The sequence below is a fragment of the Palaemon carinicauda genome, chromosome 41 (genome assembly GCF_036898095.1).
Source record: "Palaemon carinicauda isolate YSFRI2023 chromosome 41, ASM3689809v2, whole genome shotgun sequence".
Classification (NCBI taxonomy): Eukaryota; Metazoa; Arthropoda; class Malacostraca; order Decapoda; family Palaemonidae; genus Palaemon; species Palaemon carinicauda.
In genome coordinates, this window is record NC_090765.1 from 13,199,264 (window position 1) to 13,208,845 (window position 9,582).

A 9,582-nucleotide genomic window follows, 5' to 3' on the forward strand; every position below is an offset into this window, starting at 1 on the left:
ATTGGGAAGAGATCGAGTGCTGAGAGATGTCCAAGGTTTCTCCACCCTTGAAGAAAACTGGGTATGAGGAGGGGTCTACTATGGCATCCTCATCTTCTGCTTCATCGGCAGGACCGGTGTCAATTCCAGGCAAGAGAAGTTTTGCTGAATCCCACAAGTCCCCATTGCTGCTCCCAAGGTCTTCCGATGGGAGAGAGAATCACATGGGCTCTGGGGCTCTACCAAAAATGGGCCTCTTCCTGGGGTCTATTGGGAAAGCAGGAGGAGGAAGAGAAGGAAACCGACTTCTCCAAGGGGATCCTCAATGTAGAGGCCACTGCCAACCTCTGCTTGAGCGGTTGTGGTGGTGGAAACTCCTTGCACCAGCTGAGTAGTGTCCACCACTACTTGCCTGACATCCTTGATCAAAATATCAAACCAAGATGGCTGTTAACCAAACAGCCGACAGGTCTGGGGTATCCGTGGGGAGGCCTGAGGTGGAGAACACTTCCTCGGGGAACGCTGCCTCGGTACCTGAAAGCGAGGGGGAGAAGGTTGCCTACCTTGATCAACCCATACAGGCATTTGCAGGTCCTCCTGGGTAACCTTCCTAGGGCAATCTGGAGTGATGGGCACACCAGCATACTTGTTCGGTGGTTCCCTGAAGCCTTCTGGAAAAGGGATGGGCAGTCCGTCTCTTGCTGGTGTTGTTGAAGGCATCTCCACTGCTGACAAGAAGATCGTTGATCTGGCAAGCAGGAGGACTGCCTGATGCAGGGCAAAGATGAAGGTGTGGGAGCACGTAGAGGACTTTGGTCCCTGAGGACGAAGGGATCTAAGGGTGGTGCCAGGTCTCCTCATCAGCAGAAGGTTGTTGATGGGTAGGCGAGCGGGCACGCTGGTCTCGTCGTTGAGCAGGACTAGCAGGAGGAGGAGAGAGATGGGCCTCACAAACAGCAAGAGCTTCCACAGGATACAAGATTTCTATCTCAGAAGAACCAGGGGAAGGACCCTCTCTGGGCCCTCGTTGCAGAAGTTACAAGAGCTCATCCTTGGAAGGAGGTCCAGCCACACCCAGCGACAGCCAAGCCTTCAAAAAATATGAAAGGGAGGACTCGCCCAAGGGACGGGGCAAAGTTGCTTCTGTAGGGGAAGCAGCTACGTCCCCGGAGCCCCGAGGTTGCCCTAGCATTAGCTGGTCTACGTTTCTACTCAACCATCCCTCAGAAGAGGCCGAACGAGCAGGAGCTTCGGGACGAGATCGAGTGTTGAGAGATGTCCAAGGTTTCTTCGCCCTTGAAGACGACCGCGAAAGCGAAGAATCTCTCCCAGACATCTTCTTCCGATGCCCAAATCTCTCCCACTGGGAGGCAGACCACTCCCTACACTGCTCATAGGTGAAATTCTGCTCACAACAGTGTTTTCTGCTGGTCGGACACAAAGAATGGGGGTCAGTCTTGACCGAGTGCATGAAGGTGCCACAAGACCACCCTTCAGGCCCTGGACAGGTATGCATGAAGAAGCAGGAGGGAACACACACATCTGAAAAGAAAATGCAATGAATGTTGTAATGGATAAGTCTTGAGACGAGAGAGCGGGCGCATTTGTTCTCCTCAAGCCAAAAGAAAAAAATGACTCAGATTCACTAGTGTGTGAGTGAAAGGGGTAGCTGGCAACCCCGCTACATCTCACTAACCCCCGTAACTAGCAGTTTGGGTAGTTGCAACCTCGCTCGTAAGTCTTAATGGCTAGTCTTTCAGTTTCACTGAAAGATAATCCCTAAGGTTTGTAGTATCAGAACAATTACAATTTCTTATGCATTTGTCTTCAATGATATAAATTAAAATAATTTTATAAAGAGTTCATAATTCTAAGGAGTAGGAAACTAATAAAATGCATATTATACAGTAAGAATATATTGAGACATCTTTATAAAATATTGACATACATTATACACCACAGTCCATTCACTCTCAAAACTTTACAAGGAAAAATGGACCTTTTTTAATTAAAAGAAAATTAAATAAATACAAGAATACTTTCCTCCTATAAACATTTCTGGCTTAAGCCTTCAAAAAGATTTTGTGGCATAAAATGTATAAACCTGAAGTGTTCACTACATCAACAGAGGAAATACCTGCACAATTCAGTATGTAACAGTGAAAATTCTAACTAGTCCAAAGAGGTCACTACTTAATTTAGTTACAAGAACTTTTTATATATCTGTGCTACTACTAAAATATTTATCTTTAGTGCACCTTAACATTCATTCCTCTTTCAATGACTAGCTCAAAATTCCACTGTCCTTACAACTGACATAGGCTACACACTTTACAAAGGTACCTGTTGAAAATCAGGATTTCTTACTAAATGGTTGACACTTAAAAACATCGGTCAACAACTTTTATAGAACCCCACTGCTGCTGTGTTACTGACATGACAGATGTAGTACACCCATGACTGAAAATCCTCAACAAAAAAATAATGTGTAACATCTAATCTTAGACTATAAACATAATTCAAACAGAAACCATGCTTATCCATAAATATACATGATCATGTGCCTATAAGAGAAACTTCAACTATACCTTCACACAAATGTGCTTTCCAGATACAGCATCATAACTGGGCAACTAAAAATGCACAAAATTAAATTCCCTGTCATTCTGAGGAAGTACCACACAATCTGCTTCAAAAAATTGTGAGAATAAGCCATGAATATTTTATACATAACTCATTCTATTTCTGAGTTAATGGAAATTTTGGCACAAATGCAGCTGAAATGTGGTTCACTAACTTTTTGCATCTTAGGTTTAACAACAGGGCAAAATATTTGTGCACTAAAAGTAACCACATTCTACTTATAGGCCCATAATTAAAACTCCCCTACTTTACATTTGAATGAAAGTAGAGGATTTAACGACCTCATCCGCCTCCCATTGGAGGAGGAGGAATTCCAGCCACACGACCTATTCCGCCCATTCTTCTCCGTGGTGGTCCTGGGGGCCTGAAAGATATGCACTGCTTTTCAATATATTCAATTAATCATGCAACTTAAGTCAACCGTAACTGCCGAAAAGAGAGTATGAGGACATGATAGCAAACTTAAGCTTACATCTTTACATACTGTACTGATATATAATAACAAGATTACTGAGCCCACATTTCTTGACACTTCTAGGTAAACCTCATCCAAATTATTTGCTCTTGAAAGTCAACATTCAAAAGACGATCTTCTTAGAGTAGAAAAGTCTAGCAACCTAGTCTTCTTGAGAAATTCTAGTAGTGCAGGGTTTAGGGAAGTGAATTTAGAGTTGTCATCCAAAACTTGACTGATTAATTTCATCAAGTAAAAGGAACAGTCCAATAATGACTAACATTCAATAGCTGTAAGAAGCTCCTCCATCAAGACAAAGGTGGATAGCTATGAGTCCATCTACTCTCCTCAATTACGATGAGCCAGAATAGATACAGTAGTCTAAAATTTCCCCACAAAAAGGTCTTCATTGACAAAGAGGCTATTAAATTTCTTATTCTTGATCTAGATATTAATCTTTGGCACCATCGTTCAATTAGTTCATTATGCATGTTGCATAAGATTTTAATAACTCTGACCATCCTTTACATTTAGATCTCCCTGGACAATACTATCCTGTTCGTAATACGAGGCAGGCAGTTAATTCTAATAGCCAGGCCTTCTCGATCATGAGGCTCAATACTACACAGTATTCTAGAAGTTTTATTCCAGCTGTTACCAAGTTGTGGAATGATCTTCCTAATCTGTTTTTGACGTTAATAGTTTATATAGGACATATATATTTTGACGTTGTTACTGTTTTTAGAATGATTTATTGTTAGTTTGTTCCCATCATTTATTCATTTACTTATTTCCTTTCCTCACTAGGCTATTTTTCCCTATTGGAGCCCTTGGGCGTATAGCTTCTTGCTTTTCCAACTAGGGTTGTAGCTTGGCTAGTAATAATAATAATAATAATAATAATAATAATAATAACAGTGAATTCTCAGGACAAAGAAGAGAATATATGCCAAAAGTTGAATAAGAACAGGGATACTATTCAAGGCCTTAAATACATGTTCTCTCCCATCAAATCTTGTTATGAGAAGTTTTGAAGCCTCTTTCATTGTTACTGACTGGTTAAATTAATATTACCAATGTAATTCATTAAGTATTTCATGATTTAAAAAAAAATAACCTCCAATAAAGAGATCAAATTAGAAGTTTAGCCCATAGTTGCAGTACTGTATTTTTATCACAAATACATTTTTATCATTTTACTTCACTGTACTTAATGTATATGATAGTCACACTGCATTACTGGAGCCTGTCACTTTAGTATTGAGGAATATCCGAATATGAATTTATATGAATTGTTTTTTCAACGACTGATTTAACATACACAGTACAGTATTCCTGATCTTTCACACTCGTCAGTAATGTTCAAGTCAAGCCCTGGCAGATGATTTTGGTTTTGATTGTGCATTATTTTGCATTTGTAAAAAGTTTCACCCCAATTAAAGTTTTCTTTCACTTTTTCCCTCCAAGTCTATTATTTCACTATGGATTTGGACACCTGACTTTTCTGGAGCCCTCCTTTCAACATGGAATTTGAAGAGCTGGAGATTTGGGAAAATTGGGTTACAAGAATTTATTTGCACATCAAAGACAGGGATCCACCGTTCTATTGTCTGTGCCATCTTACTTCAACATAATTCAAAGCTCCTTTCACTCTTTATAGTAATGCTATAAAACAGTTTGAGTCTGGGGCCAGATGAGGAAGAACAGATATGTGCATTCCTGAAAATTGAGACTGCCCTTGTCCACCTACTATGCAGCAAATTAGGTACTCAATCATTAATATATCATTGTGGTTTACCGCTAGTATGGAGAAAGAAATAAAGAGAATGAAAACTGACATGAATTAGTCTCCCTCATAAAACCTGTAAATCAGCAAACACCGACATGATTCCTGTCTTCGTCATAAAACTTGTTTATCATAAAAAACGGGAGGACCTCGATAAGGTAATTCTCATCCTACAGGGTGAAACCATCCAAAAGAAATTTTCTAAAATTACCCTTTAGGTACTGATAAAAATATAAGCATTTGGTGGGCAAAGTCAGATAAATCTCATGTTTTCAGTCAATCCAATGTTTAAAGATTCCTTTAAACAAAATGTGCCTTTTTAATCTAACATATGAAGATAGGAAATTGAAAATTTTTATCTTTTATTCCTACTGCACACATAAAAACGGATAATATTTTTCAAAGCTCTTTATTCAAATAATAAATTATAAATTTCAATTTACTAATGATACTTTTAAATAAGGAGTTTTGACAAGGGAAAAACATTTTTGAGGAGGTGCAGTGTGGTCTCCAAGGAATTTCCTGTGAAAGGCTAGAACAGGGAACCCAATAAGACATAAATACCATAGAAATATTGTCTCCCCTGCTCTAGGGCTAGTGTATCAACGTGCAAGGCATGGACTTCTGTGTATAAGAGAGACCTCGCAAGTTCAGTCTTATATGAACTTACCACAGCACCTCATTAACTGAGTTATCTGCTATGAGTGATGTCATGCATGGCTACGTCACGTCACAACAAACCCTCAACCATCACTCATGGTTGAAGGTATATAAACAATGACCCCTCTCTCCTGCTCCAGGATAGGGAGGAGGGATGTTTTTGGAGAAGACACAAAACCTCTCAAAAAATAAGTTTTTTCTTCGTCAAAAATTCCATTTTTCTATAAAGTGGAGTGTGGTCTACAAAGTACAAAGGAAAGTAGTACCAAAGTATTAGTAAACAGACCAGTGCCCATTCCAGGACTACTCTCCAACAAGCCCAACCTACAACTTATGCACAATCCCTCGAGTAAGACGAAAAACTGACAAGTTTGACGTTTATCTCACAGGGGTGACTAAAGAATACTGTCTGCCTGAAGGACCTGGTGATTTGGTCCTTCCCTTTGGACTACCCCTGTAAGGATCCAGAATGCACCAAGTACCACACACAAATGTTGTACTGCTTGGATATGTTTCAGGTAGTGTTTAATAAACACCTTATGCCCCGACCGGGAACCCATAAAACTTTGGGGCCCTACAATTACCTATTAGCAAAGAATGCTAGTGTAAAGGCAATTTTTCTAATATTGTGGTTTTTAGGGATGGAGACAGGATCAGCTTTTAAAAAAAAAAGTATTCAAGATACAGATAGCCTCTGTTGAAAGGGTCTTGTTGGTCTGGGATTTTTTAAACAAACTTCTTCTGAAAATGTGAATCTTTGTAAAAAATAATTTTAAGGTCGACCCCTGACAGTGGTTGTTATCTTCCGACTCAAGAGCTGAGATATAAAGCAGACCCCTACTCTGAAAAAGGTTTTAGATTTGGTTAGAAAAAGAGATCTAATCAAAATTAGAAGATGACCTGGTATATAATGAATTCCCAGTCCACCCAAAAGGCTTGCTTCTGAAGTTACAGTTATTAAAAATTTAGTTTTCAATAAAGGTTCTTAAAAGTAATGGAGTTATCCAACCTAACCAAAAACTCAAGAACTCTATCAAGGAGTGGACGGAGATGGTCTATGCTAAGCAACAGACTGGGTGATCTCATGAATCACATCTGAGTCAAGTTCCACATCAAAGGCACATTTGAGATATTCTGTAAAGTCAGATTTATGATTATAGTTGATGACTGGAGCTTCCTCTCCTAAAAAGGGGGATCAGAAAGAAAAAAAAAAAAAAGAAAGATTATCTGAATAGGGTACTGACTCCATAGAAATTCCATCACATCTTCCACACAGATTGTTACAGTATCGTCTCGTGGATAAAGACCTCTTGTAGCTCATCCAAACAGTACATTTTAGGCCAGTGAGAAAAAGGATATAGACTACAAGAGGAGTAATGAACAATTAATATAAAATATTAAATAGTAAAATTAAAATAGATCTTGCATATATAAACAATAAAAACTTTAAAAAAACAATGGAAAGAAATACAATAGAATAATGTGCCCGTGTGCACCCTCAAGCAAGAGAAAAGTAGAAACCAAAGGTAATCCACCTTCCTACTTTCTGGTACATCTGTGCAGAGTGAACTGGATGTACTGTACAGTATTATTGGTCTTGGATGATGCGCAATGGATACCACAGGCTTTTGGGCCAATGTAGTGCTATCGGCACAGCTGTCCCTGAAAAATCCTTATGGATATTTTAAACCTATGAAATAAAACTTGGAAGAACAGGTAGATCGACGACCATCTCTACCAATCTAAATTTAGAGCATCTCATGCCACTGCTTGAGAGATCACATTTGGAGCTACATGTAGTGGAAATTTGTGGTTCTCTTTTGCAGTGAACAGGTCTATTTTGAGATCCAGAACTAGCTCACTAACTCTGAAAACCCCTAAAAAGACTCTGGTTCAGTATCCATTCCATATACAGGACTGTCTGGATAGGGCATCCTCTACTAGGTTGTGTGAATCTAATATATGGAATGGTGAGAAAAAACATCCCTCTTTTGAAGGAACCTCATAATGGGAAAGGTCCATTCACTGCAAACTTTTGAGCAGGATCCCCTACTGAGGCAACAGACCATCTCTATGTCTATGAAGATATCATATGCGAGTTCCTTCTTGCACCAATTCTCTTTAACATCAAGAGGACTGCCATAAGTTCCAACACATTTACATAATAAGCTGCAAAATGATGACACTTTTTCTCAAACACAAAGGTCTCATCTAAATGACCTCCCCAGCCCAACCTGGACACATCTGGGTGAATAATCACAGTAAATGAAGGAAGCACTAATAGAACTGACCTGGCCAAGGAAATTAGCATCATCCATAACCTGAGAATTCTTTTGCACTGACCGGGTGATTGAGCCCTTCCGTGACATACTTCTCCACACCCAATTGAGGTCTTCATTCTGTTCTTTAACACAAAATCAACTATCAAGGCAAACTGAGGAAGGCCCAAAATCTTTTCCAGTTACCCCCTGAAAAAGAAGAGGCTCAAAAGCAAGGCTCTGACCCTACTTAATAATTCTTTGCAGAGATGCTTTTCTATGGCTAGTATGTCATTCACCATTTTCATTAGCAACATAACCACTAAATATCCTTCTTGAAATTAGTCTTAGTTTTGCAAACTCGATCAAACACCCTAGGTCCTGAAGAATCTGCAAAACATAATTGTGTATTTGAGGCATCCTTCTTTTATCTCAGCCCAAATCACCCATCATTTCAATATGCTATGACCTGATTTACCTGCATCTTCGGAAGTTTGATCATTACCTTACTAGCTTTGTAAACATTCTTGGGGGTATGTTGATGCCGAACAGCATTGATTTGAACCTGTACACACCCCTCTCCTGAGCTGAATCCCTAGGTAGGGTCGGAAGAGGTGGGCAGTAGAGATGTGCCAATAGAAATCTTTTAAGATCTATAATGCAGGTCCAAGCACCTGGTGTAGTAACTGGCAGGCATATCACTTTGAATAAACTGCACCAGATATATTTGTTGATAGAGAGGTCAAGGATCACACTTCACTTCAGAGAGTCTTTCTTCGGTACACTGAATAGTCTGCCATGAACGATAGAAAACTCCTTTCTTAACATCTTCCTTACAAAGGAGTTGAGTTCCAGGGTCCTGGCTTTATGAAACTAGTTGAGTAGAAGGGGTTTGCTATCAATAACCAACTGAGACGAGTTCCAACATTCCCAAAAATGATGAAGACTACTCTTAACTAAAAGCTCCTCGTTGTCGAGATCCGCCGCCTCTATTTAGTTTACTACCTCACTTGTTTTCCTTAAAAGATCTCCAATGGCCTCCCCTTCATCTAAAACCAAAATTCAACTGCCCTGGCATAAGGCTTCACCTAGGGAGGGGTAACACTGCTGTCCTCGTTCTTCTCTATATCAAACTTCAGTGTGGGTTGAGGCTTGGTATAGGAAATGGGAGCTGACCTTTTAGTTGGTTGGTCTTAGCCCTTTGCTCGATCTAATCAACTCTGAACTATGGAATAAATCTTTTCTTCCTTCAAGGAAGGAATCCTTCAAGGAAGGAAGGGCTGAAAACCTTCCTTTCATTCTTCAGAAGTGACGTGGCCATTGCCTCCACACTGGCTTTGACTCTGTTCATGAGGGCTTTCGGAAAGAGCAATTGGCACATTGGATCACTGTACAAAAAAAAAAAAAAAAAAAAAATACCTTTAATTACTCTAGATCATAAGCCAGCAAACTTTGCCCTAATAAAGTTTTGAAATGCTTTATAGAAGGGCTTCCACATAAGCTTAGCTACCATCTAAATGGCCATCTGGGACTCCGCTGAAGACCCCACTTCCAAGGACTCCACAGCAGACACCAAGTTGAACAAGATCCGTCTGTCACTACATTACAGTCCGAAGGTGATCTGGAACCAGAGGGAAATAGTTCCCCAAATTGATTGGTCCCAACCTGAGCATTCCACTTCTAGGGAGGGAAGACTTCATGACGCCCACTTTTAGTTCTAGGAATCCTTCAAGCTCTAAAGGTACAACCCCAGAAAGGGACTACACTCTTTTGGGGAAGGAGGTTGATACTCTTTGTTCTGC

The 9,582-nt window shown here is 40.0% G+C and overlaps 1 protein-coding gene across 1 annotated transcript in view; it reads right to left on the bottom strand.

The window, feature by feature from the left end:
- Positions 1-1,879: 1,879 nt before the first annotated feature.
- Positions 1,880-9,582, bottom strand: part of LOC137632199 (selenoprotein K-like) — a 56,736-nt gene continuing 49,033 nt past the window's right edge. The window contains exon 4 of the mRNA XM_068364084.1: positions 1,880-2,986. Within this exon, the coding sequence (XP_068220185.1) occupies positions 2,905-2,986 (82 nt within the window). The 3' untranslated portion in view covers positions 1,880-2,904. The remainder of the gene's footprint in view (positions 2,987-9,582) is intronic.